Consider the following 12,507-nt stretch of genomic DNA (forward strand, 5'->3'; position numbering starts at 1 on the left):
TATTAAACTGTACAGTGAAACATCATCTGAAAACAAGCCTCCTAATGCCTTCTCTAAAGCCCCTTACTGTTCCATTCTGTAGCTGCGACTTGTGTGTCTTCCTGGAAATGCTTGTGTGTGCACTCCAGACAGATGTATGCGTGTGTAATTGCATTTGTTTGTCCCCAAGGGGTTTTTAATAAAGAGCAGAGTTATTAGGTTGCCCAAAGAGTTCATTTGCTTTTTGGCCAACCCAGTATTTCCATCTAATGTCAGTTCTTTTTAAGAAATGTCATTTCGCTAATGCACTTCGCTGTGTGTGAGCCCCTGTTTTGATGGAAACAGGCAGGCTGCCTTGTCTGTCGGTGGAGCGCAGCCTGAAGGCGGCCGCGCCCTGCACGCTCCCCGCACGCTGACTGGCTGTGTCTGCCTCTCTCTCGTTCAGGGGCGGCCGCTCTCCTACAAGACGTTCTTGATATGGGTTTTGATCAGCATCTATCAAGGTAAGGACAGGTGAAGGCACCTGTTGTCTTATGCACTGGCCTTGGCCCACGGTCAACTTCACTGTCGTATTGTCCGTAGAACACAAAGAGAAGCAGCTGGGGTCCAGAGAGCGCAGGATTGCAGCAAGGGGTGTGGCATTGTGTCATCCTCCCCCCCATGTCGTGTGTGTCCCCCCCGCGGCACATGTTCTAAGGACCTGGTTGTTGGGCAGAGTCACACGGGTGAGGTGGTGCTGTCCGCTTAACTGAGACAAAGTCAGAGAAGAATACAACTAAAACGGATCAAAGCCTGCTGGGGTGTTCGAGTCATTGTAACAAAAAAGTGGTTGCTTTCTGGAATGTTCTGATACTTTTTTTGAGGTCAAGTTGTAGTTTTTGAACAACGTATTTACTTCCGTGGGCTCCAGCGAGGGTCCCTCAGACTGGAGAGGCTTTGTAAGGTGACGTACTGGAATAGGAGAAGGGACTATCAGAACCTCTCTTTGTATTTATTTTTTCCTCCCGCTTTGTAGAATTTTTATTTTTATGTGTGTTTTATAACGTACCTGATATATCTGTACCGGGGTCCTGCTGTCTCTCTGTGTCTGCCTGCACAGGTACACATGGATGATTTATAAATACACATTGTCCATTGGGGATTCACGCTTAGTGATTTTTTCTGACGGGATGTGTGGTCAAAAAATGTAAAGACCGCTGAATCTGTTGGCAGGAGGCTAGATTATCACTGGAACAATTTGAGGTTTTTTGTTTGTTTTTTTGAGGAGTGTAGCAAAGTGCCATGCATGTATCTGGTTGAAGAAGGCAGATCGTGCATGAAAGCTCCGCACAACAAGCAGTGGTGCTTCATTGCACCCCTCCCCCTGCAGCACTGTGGTAATAGGCGGTCACTGGAGGAGTCTGGGGATGTAGGGTCTCCTGGCTCTGCTTTTAAGCAATAATCTCATGTAGCTAGTGTTTTTGATCAGTGTGAGACATTACCCATTCAGTTCCTGCAATTCTGGATGGAAACGTACTTAGCTGGACTCTCCCTCACTTTCTCTGAGGAGAGAGGTGTATAATTCTTTGAGTGTCTCTCTTGGTTGCTTCTATCATTTTGTGGGGGGGGGGCGGAGCTGGGGTAAAGGAAACAAAGCATAAAATTTACCATCTTAACTCTTTCCAAGTGCACAGTTTGGTGTAATGTTCAGTATATTCACCTTGAAGTGAAACAGCTCTCCAGAACTTCTTCATCTTGCAAAACTGAAACTCTGTATCCATTCAGCAACAAATGCCTTCTTTCCTTCCTCCCCACAGCCCCTGGGAATCACCATTCTACTTTATCTCTGCCAATATGACTACTTAGGTTCCTTGGTTGGGCGGGGGAGGGATCATACAGTATTTGCTGTTCTGTGGCTGACTACATCTGTCGTTTTAAATGAGATACAAAAACGTCTATTTCTTGTTCGACCCAATCCAGATAGTTACTCTCTCGCTCTGCCTCTTTTCCTTTTTTCCCTATCTCTTCCTCTCCCTCTCTATCCAATTATAAACTCTATTATATAAAACCAAAGGGGAACATGAGAAACTGGAATGTGATGGCTCTTTCAAACCTGCATAAAGTACTGCTCATTAACCTCCTTTAACAAATGGTACCTTCCATGTCTGAATGTGGGGAAAAAAAAAATGGAATCAGACAAGACGCAGCAGGGTGAGCCTGGGGTGGGGAAGGGGGGCAGGCATGGGCTCCCAGCAGGGAGGGCCACGTGGGCTGCAGAAGCCCCTCCCCACCCAGGCTTCCCTCTGCCTCTGCAGGGAGCACCATCATGTACGGGGCGCTGCTGCTGTTCGAGTCGGAGTTCGTGCACATCGTGGCCATTTCCTTCACGTCGCTGATCCTCACAGAGCTGCTGATGGTGGCCCTGACCATCCAGACGTGGCACTGGCTTATGACGGTGGCCGAGCTGCTCAGCCTGGCCTGCTACATCGCCTCCCTGGTGTTCCTCCACGAGTTTATCGGTAAGAGGCCCCTGCACGTAGAGCCTGCCCGTCAGGCCCAGGGGTCTTATAAGCTATGAAGGGAGGCAGCCTCCCCAGCGCGCGTGTCCTGGGCCCTTTGTTCAGCAGGCCTTTGCACTCAGCTGCCTCCCTTTTCTCACTGGTGTCCCTTGGGGACAAGTGGCAGTTGAGAATCAGCCTCTTGCAACTGAGGCTGGCGGGCGTGATCTCAATGTAGAGTGTTTTCTTTAAAACCACACCATGCCTGCTGGCTTAGAAGGGGATTCGTTCAATTCTGCAAGGACGTGGTGGGCTTCTCCAGGGAGCTGGTTGTTGTGCTGGGCTCTGTGGGGCTGCGGAGACAGTGAGTGTCTGGAGCGTAGATGACAGTCCAGCAGGAGCTACCACTATTGTTAGCTTGAGAAACTGCCTCATCGTGAAAGCATCTTCCATCACACCTCTTCTTTGTCAGCAAACGCTCTTTAAGGAGGTTCTGATAAAGGGAAAAGAAGTATTCCCATGGAAAGTGAAGTCTTAGTACCACACTTCTTTGAAAAGTCTCTCCAAATGGGCTTTATGAGCACCTACTGTGTGCTCAATGGCTTGAGGCTGGGGAGTCACAGAGGCTTAGAAGATGCGAGCTCTACCCTCAAGAAGCTCCACTCCTCACCTTAGACGTGGACCAGGCACAGGGCTGAGCCAATGGGTGGGCCCCCGGGCTTGGCACTTAGTAGGTGCTTACTCAGTGCCCGCTGCATTTCCCGCAGCCTGTGCTCAAGAGGCGGGGAACGCGGCTGCCATGGCGTCCGCTCCTCGTCCTGTTGAAAATCACGAGTTGTCACTCCTCTCTTGCAAAAACCTCGGAACTGCAAGGTTGACTGGCAGCAGGAAGGGGAGCTCCCCACCCCCCCAGGTCACACTCTTCCTGACAAGGGGTCTCCGCCCCCCTCTGCACCACCCTCAGCCCGGCTCTGGCTTCTGTGACTATTGCTGAGGCGAAGGGGAAAAGTTGCTGGGAAGAACTGTGTGTTTGAGCGTCACTTTCTGCCAGGTTTAGAAAGAACTCCAGCTGTCAGATTCCAAATGAAAAACACCTGGAAGGGGGGTTTTTTGCCCATAGTTTTCTTTTCCATGTTGTTGAAAATAGCATTTCACGGATGATCTGGACGCTCCAAAAGCAGGTCAGAGAAAGGAGGACAGAGGCAGGGAGGTCAGACTGGCAGCCCGGGCACTACCAGCACATCCCCTGGGGGAGAGGAGCCCGCGTCCCCTGCCGTGGCCCTGCCGCCTAGTCGGCTCTGGATGGGACGTTCCTGCGCGCTCACTGCTGTCCTCTGTTTGCTTGCAGACGTGTACTTCATCGCCACGTTGTCTTTCTTATGGAAAGTGTCTGTCATCACTCTGGTCAGCTGTCTGCCCCTCTACGTCCTCAAGTACCTGCGAAGGCGGTTCTCCCCTCCCAGCTACTCGAAGCTCACGTCCTAGGCTGTGTGCTCAGGAGAGGACCCCGGGCTCTGCCCTTCTGGCAGACAGAGTTCAAGTTGCATTTCTTTTAACCGCCGCCCGTGGGTTGTGCAGTGGTGGCGCCCACGTGCAGTTCTGATGTGAAGAGGCTCCGCGTGTCCACAGAGCCCCGACACCAAATAAACAGGAGGGAGGCGCCTCAGAGGGGCCCACGCGGGCCTGGCGGTTCACAGTCGAGTGAATGTGACTGTGTGAAAACCGGTGACTCAGCCAAGAGATTTGTTCATGGGTCACTGTGCAGGCTTCCTTATGACTTGAATTTTGTTGTCATGTGATAAAAGTTTCTGTCTAGTTGAAGACTGTAGAGGGGTTTTTGTTGTTGTTTTAACCAGTCCTAGTGTGTGTGCACCTTTTACGTCTTTCTGCTCTTAAAAAACTGGTTTCAGAGAAAGATAAAGCTCTCGGTATAGGTTTGGGGGAAAAGACAGTGATATTTGATGAAAAGTTAACCAGAAGTAATCTCAGTTTGGAAATGCTAACGATCCTCTCTAAGGCAGCCCAGCTTATTGAAACGGCACTGGAGTCCTAGGATTATAGAAAAGCACGTGCGAAGAAAGCAGGAGAGAGAGAACCATAAACCTAGGATGTTATCCTTCCTCCTGTTCAGCATCTGCAGCCCTGGAGTTAATGTCACCTGCCACCTCGTAAAAGAATTTCAAAGGTGTTATCTTGCTGTGTTTGGACCTGGTAACAATTACAAAGTCTGTGACTATCTGAGGACACCCTGAGACATTTTCAGCAGAGTTGCTTTAGCAGGAAATGCGCCACTGGACGGCCCCTAAATGTGTCGACAGTGTGACAAGAGGCTCGGCTAATTCTTTAGACAACATAGCACATGTGGCTCAGACCCTCTTGAGTCCAAAGCGGAAAGGTCAGGGACTGGGGCTCTTTACATCCACAGAAATCTGTTTCCTGTTAGGAGGAATTACTGAGGACACGATGACAAAGGCAGAGGCCTCTGAGGGCACTGCCATTCATCGGTGGCAGCTTCGAGCGAGGAGCCCAGTGTGGGGAGGCCTGGGTTGCACGCAGCTCAGGGGTCTGGGCTCCGTTGCGCTGCCTGCAGATTTCAAGGGAACTGGCTGAAAGGCAGCCAGGAGTAGAGATTCCTCTCCTCACCAAGGGTGGGGTCCACGTGCACATGCATGCTTCTTATAAAGTTGTGGCTTCTTGTTTCAGAGGAAGAAGAGAATTTGCAAGCGCTGAACGTGGCCCGGCAAAGCTTTCCTGGGTTTTCAAGTCTGTCCTGGCGGAAGCCACATGTGCATGCCAGAAGGCTTAGGGTGGTGGATCTGCAAGAGCTGCTCATGCTTGAGATCTTAGGTTTGTGATTAATCCTTTATGAGCACATCCCCTCCAACCCTTCAGCCTGTTTCTTCTTCCCGTGCTTCAGAGATGTAAATTATGGCCACCACCCTAGGGTAAGCCTGCTCTTGGAGAGCTGGGAACATGACGTCCTTGACTTCGGAGCACTCAGTATGCTCATGTATTTCTGTTACCCTTTTAAAACTTTATTGAATGACAGTAAGTTGCAGGCACTGCGAAATTGGCTATGACATCACCTCTATTTTTGTTTTAAGATTCTGCAGTTTTGCAGGATTTTTCTCATTCTGTCCCAGCCATTTCTGCCACACAGAAAACATCTACAGGAGAGAGATGTTGCGTCGAATTAATGGTTATTTAGGAAGAGGATCTTTGTCCAAAGCTTTGAGAGGGGGAGCCGTTGTGACGTCTTTGCTGGGTGATTTTATGTGGATTCAGAGGTGGAGCGGGAGGAGGTGTGCTCAGCGCTTCTGCACCTGTCTGTCTTCTTGGAAGTCAGCCTTTAAAACTGAAGTTTAAAGGTACTTCTGCTCCCAATTCTCTAACCCTGCACTTGACCTTGTTCACAGACAGGTGATGGCTCCTACAGGTAGGTCTCGTGGAACCCTTGTTAGGATATTTTTAGATATTTCCAGCAGAGACAGGGAATGAAGACGGTCTCTTTGGTCTTTTCCTTAATTCCCAGTCTTGATTGAGGTGCTTGAGTTGACTTTGAAAGTCAACACCTAAACTCCTGCTTGGCATCTGGGAGGGAGAAAAGCATCTCAGGGGAGTGGGAGAAGCCGTGCCTGGAGGTCGCAGGTGCTTGTCAGCGCCATCAACAAACCCCCTCGTTCTGCCTCTTGATCACACCCTGGTGGAGGCAGCCAGGAGCAAGGAGGACCAAAATGCACGTGGAGACCATGGCCGCCTTGGAGAGCTACCCTGCCAGTGGACAGCCTGCTCGCACACGTGTGCTTCTCAAAACTCCGGAGACCCACAGGGTGGGAGCTGCGAGTCAGCTGAGAGTACATGATCCTGGCCTGCGCACATCAGACGTAATCCCAGCAGAGAACCTGCGTCCACGGGCACTGCCCGGGTTAGCTTCGCCGTGGGGAGAAGACAAAGACACAGGCAAAAAACCCCAGCCGTTTTACAGGAAACTCCTGGGTCCGTAAAAAGCATAAAGATTCTGTTCACCAATCGGGAAGGAACTTAGGAAACACGGTTGACACCTCGGAGGGCCCCTCGGCTTGGAACTCAGTGGCCCCAAGTCTCCTATACGCAGTTTAACTCGAGGCCAGAGGCCCCCTGGCACACAATCGGTCCTGTTTAAGTACTTTTCCTCAAAGTGAAAATCACACCTTCCCCTGCCCTTTGACAACACTAGGTATTTCTGTCAGAGTAACTTTTATTATTTGATGATTATTTTTCTTTTATTTTTTGGTGATGGCTGTGTGTGTGGTGAAGTGAGGAATCTGTTTGGTATCTCTTTTTCCCTCCTTGTTTCCTCCCTTTCTCTAGGAAAGTGACCAGACAAGCATCTCCATCGTGAGTGCTTTCTTGTGTCTGCCCATTTTGATGCTAATTTGAGAGCGTGCATGTGCACCTGTGTGTTGCTTATGGTGCTTGGTGAGACGGGCTGCACTTACTTGGGTTGCTTGGGGCAAAGGCCTTCACCCCAGAGCCATGAAGGGCATCCGAGGGAACATCTTGACAATGGAGCAAAGCATCTGTTTACAGCCACCTGGAGCTGGGAGGCCCAGAGCTGGGATTCCTCCGACTTTTAGCTTTATTATATCCACATCACAGACTCGCTTTCCTTAAGTGAAACCCTTTTTTGTAGCAGTGATCTTAAATATTAACGTCTGCTTACCCTTTCCTCCGTATGTTTTCCGCTGAAAATTTAGGTTACACTGACGATACTTTTGAATGTATTTTGGGCTTTTGTGAGCATTGGAAATTAACACAATCATGCCTAATTTTCTTTCTCCAGACTTTTGCTTTTATACTTTGTTTTGTTTTTCCTGGGGTGGGGATATGGGGCAGCATTTTAAACCTCCGCCAAAATTGCAGATGGGACCTATGTGTTCCTCTCCTCCATCCTATTTAAGGCCAACATCTATCAACCATTTTTATCTTTGACCTTTTTTTGCGTGCTTGAAATGTGTGTGTGTGTGAATATGTGATGTCACCTCAAGTGTTTTGAAGACATACTTGGTTTTCACTGCGTTAAAATCCTGTTATTCACGATTTTGTTTGTCATTAAGAAATACACAAAGAGTTTTGCAAAGACAGCGACTTTATTCTCCCTCTCCTTCTTTTAACATAAAGCTTTATTATTATTTTTTTGGTCATTTATATATGCTACTTAGGAAATATTTCCATTAATTACGTCCATTCTATCTTGGAAAAAAATATACATTATGTTTTTGGATGGAACCGAGAAGCCCGTGAGCAGCACTGCAGTATTTGGAGATGCGTAGCATCTTCTCATGCCAACGCGGCATTCCTGGGAATCCGTCTTCTCCATCACGGTGTAGCTGGAGGCACTGTCTGTTGGTGTTGCTGGGCAATGTCAGTGGATTGTGTGTTTGCTGGGGGGCAGGTGGGGAGGGGGCGTGGTATTTGCCAAAAACAAAAATTGTGGCTCATTTGTTATTTTGTTGCAGTGGAGCTGACTGTGAATTCCTCTAGGACTCCTTGACTTCCTCATTAGTAGATTATCTGTAATCCTCATGGCAAATATTCACCAGGACCGCGTTTTTTTGATTAGAGGAAAGCTCTGCTACAGAACTTTAATGTAGCAGGAACTCCCAGATGATTTAAATTCTTGATCCTGTGATGACACATATGCGATTCTGCGTGATTTTGAGCAGTTCTGTTTTCATTGTCTGCCAGCGTGGCCGATTGCTGTTGCCTAATAAAGCTTGTGTACTTTATGCCTTCGGGGATCATTTTAATTCGTGCAGAAACATGAAATTCTGGTGTCAAAATAAGAGCTTTTTAATATAATGCTCCTGTTTTGTGTGTATCTGGTGGTACATAAACTGTAAATAGCTTTTTCTCGAGGTAAAGAATTACTTGTTGCAGCAAAAAAACCTCCCAAACCCATGCATTATGTATTATTCTATACTGTTGTCTATGCCAGACATGTTAGAATTTCCAAAAGTGATCTATATAAAAAAAGGCAAACATATTTTATGATTCATATTTATATACACAGTCTGATAGCTTTGAAACTTTTTTTTTAAATTCAAGTGATAGAAGATTTAGGAACCCAGTCACTTATGTTTTTAGGGAAAAGGGGTTTTTTAGCTATTGTGTAGGATGCAGAGGACATGGTGTTTTCTTCATTTAATCCAGTGATTCTTAACCAGGGGTGATTTTGGCCTGCAGGGAACACGGGGCAATGTCTTAAGTCATTTTTGGTTGTCACAACGTGGAGGGGGGTGCTCTACTGGTATCTCATGAGGACAGCACAGGGGTGCCCTGTAAGGCACAGGGCAGCCCCACCACAGAGGCGCATCCAACCCAACATCAAAAGCATCCAGGTTGAGAAGCCCACATAAAATCTGTACACGTCAGTTTTGCCATTTGTTAAAGAGTCTGCCTTCATTTCCAAAGGAGCCCAGCAGTATAAACTCCTGTCTTAAGAAGCCGGTTATGCATCCAACTGGCCAGTGTTTTAATTAGCTCTTTGCCGTGCGGGTTGCTGGTTTCCTCTTGCTGACTCTACCCTGAAAGGGCCGTTTTCAGTTCACGGGCTAGAGAGGGGATTGTGCGTGCGCTGTGCCTCACTCAGCAGCGGCTCCCCGGGCACGTGGGGGACGCATGCGCTCAGGAGCAGACGGACAGTACTTTTCCTTGACCGCATGCCGGCAACGTAAAGGCTTCAGACAGCAGCGGCCTGCTGTGAAATTCCATGAATGTGCAGACACTCCTCCATCCGAGCCACTAGGGGGAACTTGAGGATCAGAAGACATTTCTGTTTCCTGTTTTCAGCAGCCCGGCGGGCCCGGCATTCCCAACTGTTCTGTTTCAAGACGCTGCTTTCATAGCTTCAGAATTTATTTTGTGGCCAATGGCTCCGTTAAAAACAGACATTTCTTTTTATGTTGTTGACCAGACTGTTTTGCTGGACTTAGCTTGAGAAAAAAAAAAAAAAAGATGGGAGTGGGGGTGAGATGAATATTTATTTGATCTCGGATATTTGCATTTTTGAATAATGGGCAACTGGGAAGCCTTGCCCTCCTCACTCTTCAGGCTAATAAGGTTTAGAGACGAAACGTTCCAACACCCCAAGTACTTTTAACCGTTTTTGTTATGAAACTTTTCAGGGTGACATGAAACCCTGCGGTATTTGTGAGCTGATCTGTAAATGATGGATTTGCTCACCTCAAAATAGACCTGTAGTCGCTCCAAACTTTCCACAAGTCGGAGCACAGTAACAGAATTCATTCAGGACTTGCTAATTTCCTACTTTAAATGGGTTACATAACAGAACAGTCCCGCCTTCGCGCCTCTCAAAACTACCCATGAAGTGATGGTGAAATGTATCGTTAAAAGCTAGAAATAGCTTTGCTAAACTCTGGGAAAAAGATGAGTTTTTTTTTTCTTCTCATATCCCCCCACCCCCCTTCATCCAAACATTGCATAATGTTAAAAAAGAAAAAAAAGTCAAATCTTTCCGTGGGATTTAATTTCGTTCTCCATGTGGCTGTGGTCGGAGGGGTAACTTAAGTACTTTGGGGGCTGGCAGATTTTTGGAGGATCACGCACTACTGGATCGGTTTTCATATGAAGCCTTAGCAGAGAAATACGCCCCATCCTGGGGTTTCTCCCCTCTCCTCCTGCTCCCCCTTTTGTGGATGAGTTATCTACAACGTAGCATCTTTTCAGAACGCCAGCCTTCTCGTAGGAATGCCAAAGCAAAGCCACCCTTCACTTTCCATACTGAGGTTTTGATTTTGAAATGGATTCCCCTTAAAATTTGGGGTAACTGAATCATATATGAAGTCACCAGCCCCACAACCTATGCTCAGTGACCAGCCAGGTCTCATTTCTTAAAACTCAATCTGCAGGTTCTATTTGCTTACACTGAGAACTTGGTGTTCCAAGCCTCTGCTGTTCATTTTTGAGAGATTTAAGAGAACATTTTTTCTTTTATTGGGTCCAGATAAGCCCAGAAATTTTTTTTTTTTTTTCAAGAAAGATTGCAGAATCCCGAAAGAAGAGGGATTGGAGTTGTGTGGAATATGCTGACGTTTTCATTCATTCATTCATACATTCACTGAATGTTTACTGAGCACCTACTATGTGTTGTATTGTTCCTTGGGCTAGAGGCACAGTGGAGAACAAGATGGACAGACCCTGCCCTCATAGTGATTATCTTCTTGTGTATGGGAGAGACAGTGGACAGACAGATACAGATTCTAATCTCTGAAGAAAGCAGGGCGAGTGGGAGGTAGAGAGTGATGATCTGGTTAAAGTGAGGATAGAGGAAGTGATAGGGGTCAGAGAAGGGCCCCTTGGGATGGACCACTGGAGCAAAAGCCTGAAGGATGAGAGGAAGGGAACTGTGGGAAGCTCTGGGGGAAGTGGCATTCGGGCAGCAGGGTATGCAAAAGCCCTGGGGTTAGAAAGGCTGGGTGTGTCGGAAGAGCAGAAAGGAGGGCACGTGGCCAGAGTGCTGAGACCAAGGGGGATCGTGGTGGAGATGGGGGGAGGCACAGGGAGGCAGGTAGGACCCGCAGTCCATGGCATTCAGACTGAGTGCTGTGTGAGGACCAAGTAAGCATTACTAACGTTGCCGTAATAACTATGAACTATGTCAGAATCTGCACTGTGTCCGAGGGGCCCCATTTTACCCTCTCACTGATGCATCCCTGCCTGTCTTTGTTTCCACCCCTGTGTCGCAAGGGGGTTCAGGTGAGACCCCCCCTCCTCCCATGGGAATCATCCCACTCCCATGCCCAGTATTTCTGCGTGACTTCTTTGGCATAAACGATACAAACTATTACATAAAGGAGAGAAGGAGTCGGTCCTTGGATGAAGTTTCTTACTTTTCCAGCAAATACTACGAAGGGTCTCTGTTCAGCCCTGCCTGGGGTGCAGTGGGTAGAGGTGATTGTTCTTGGGTGAGTCCTGGAAAGCCAGCCACTTCCAACATAGAAGTTGAGTCTGGAGGGAGAACCAGTAGAGAAGAATTAGTGGGTCCCGTTCTTCGAATCTGCCGCATTTCTAGAATATGCCCACTTGGGTCGGATTTCGAAGAGGAAGCGCTTTGCAGTCATGAACTGCGTGCGGGAACCCAGGCTGTGTTCAAATTCCTCCTGAAGAAAGAAAGAATAACGAGAACAGGCTGTGGAAAAGAATGTAGTTAGTGTCTTAAAGATGGGCAAATATTCATTCTCATTTGTCCTTTTATGTGAAACAGATTTTTTAAAAGGCAATGGGAGTAGCTAACGACATCCAGAACCCTGCTGACTCGAGTGGGGCGGGGGGTGGGGGCTCCAATTGGCCCAAAGGACTAATCAGACCCAAGGAAAGAGGTGAGCTGATTACCCTGGAAATTGCACAGGAATTCTTCAAAGACGGGGCCAGTAATTAGAATGTAAGATGCTACTCGCTATGCACATAACTTAGCATAATTTTATTAGGGAGCTCATCACCACCAGAATCAGAAAATCAGGCCAGAAAAAATCCGCTAGCCAGGCTGCCTGATGCGGACGTGGAGACTTTTGCTCTGAAATGGCTTCACACTTGAAGGAGACACCAAGAGAAAGCATTACCTTTCTTCTGGGCCTGATGGGGGACGGGAGTACAGTGAATGCGACATTTCAGGGGATGGCTGGAATTTGGCAGGGGCAACAAAGCGCACTGGGCCATGGACCCCGCTGGAATCGAGACGGACTTGGTTTGAATACCAGTTCCCACACCTACCAAGAGATACGGGGCCAATTCCTTACATTCGCTGAGCTTCAGTTCCCCGCCTGTTTTTAGGAATGGGAACCCCACCTGGGAGAGCCAGCAGCGGGGCTCATGGCACAGCTGTTGTCCTCACTCAGGGCCTCTGAGCGGAGGGCGGGCCGCAGATGGAGGGCGGCCATCTCCCCCACGCTCAAAGTCCTTCATAGAAATGGGTTCACGTGCGTGTGTTTTCCAAACGCTGAGGTAACCCGTCTGGATAGAGTCCTTAAAAGATTTCAAAATTTGGGCACAG

General features: G+C 48.1%; 1 protein-coding gene across 5 annotated transcripts in view; it reads left to right on the forward strand.

Moving 5' to 3' along the window:
* Nucleotides 1-8,224, forward strand: part of ATP9A (ATPase phospholipid transporting 9A (putative)) — a 129,031-nt gene extending 120,807 nt beyond the window's left edge. For 4 of the 5 annotated variants that reach the window (XM_057701316.1, XM_057701312.1, XM_057701314.1 and 1 more), the window contains exons 26-28: nt 425-482; nt 2,274-2,477; nt 3,805-8,224. In XM_057701316.1, the coding sequence (XP_057557299.1) occupies nt 425-482; nt 2,274-2,477; nt 3,805-3,941 (399 nt within the window). In that variant the 3' untranslated portion in view covers nt 3,942-8,224. Of the gene's footprint in view, nt 1-424; nt 483-2,273; nt 2,478-3,804 lie in introns of those variants that run through there. The other variant, XR_009048352.1, reaches the window with a different exon arrangement.
* Nucleotides 8,225-12,507: the final 4,283 nt, after the last annotated feature.

This window comes from Hippopotamus amphibius, chromosome 12 (assembly GCF_030028045.1).
Source record: "Hippopotamus amphibius kiboko isolate mHipAmp2 chromosome 12, mHipAmp2.hap2, whole genome shotgun sequence".
NCBI lineage: Eukaryota > Metazoa > Chordata > Mammalia > Artiodactyla > Hippopotamidae > Hippopotamus > Hippopotamus amphibius.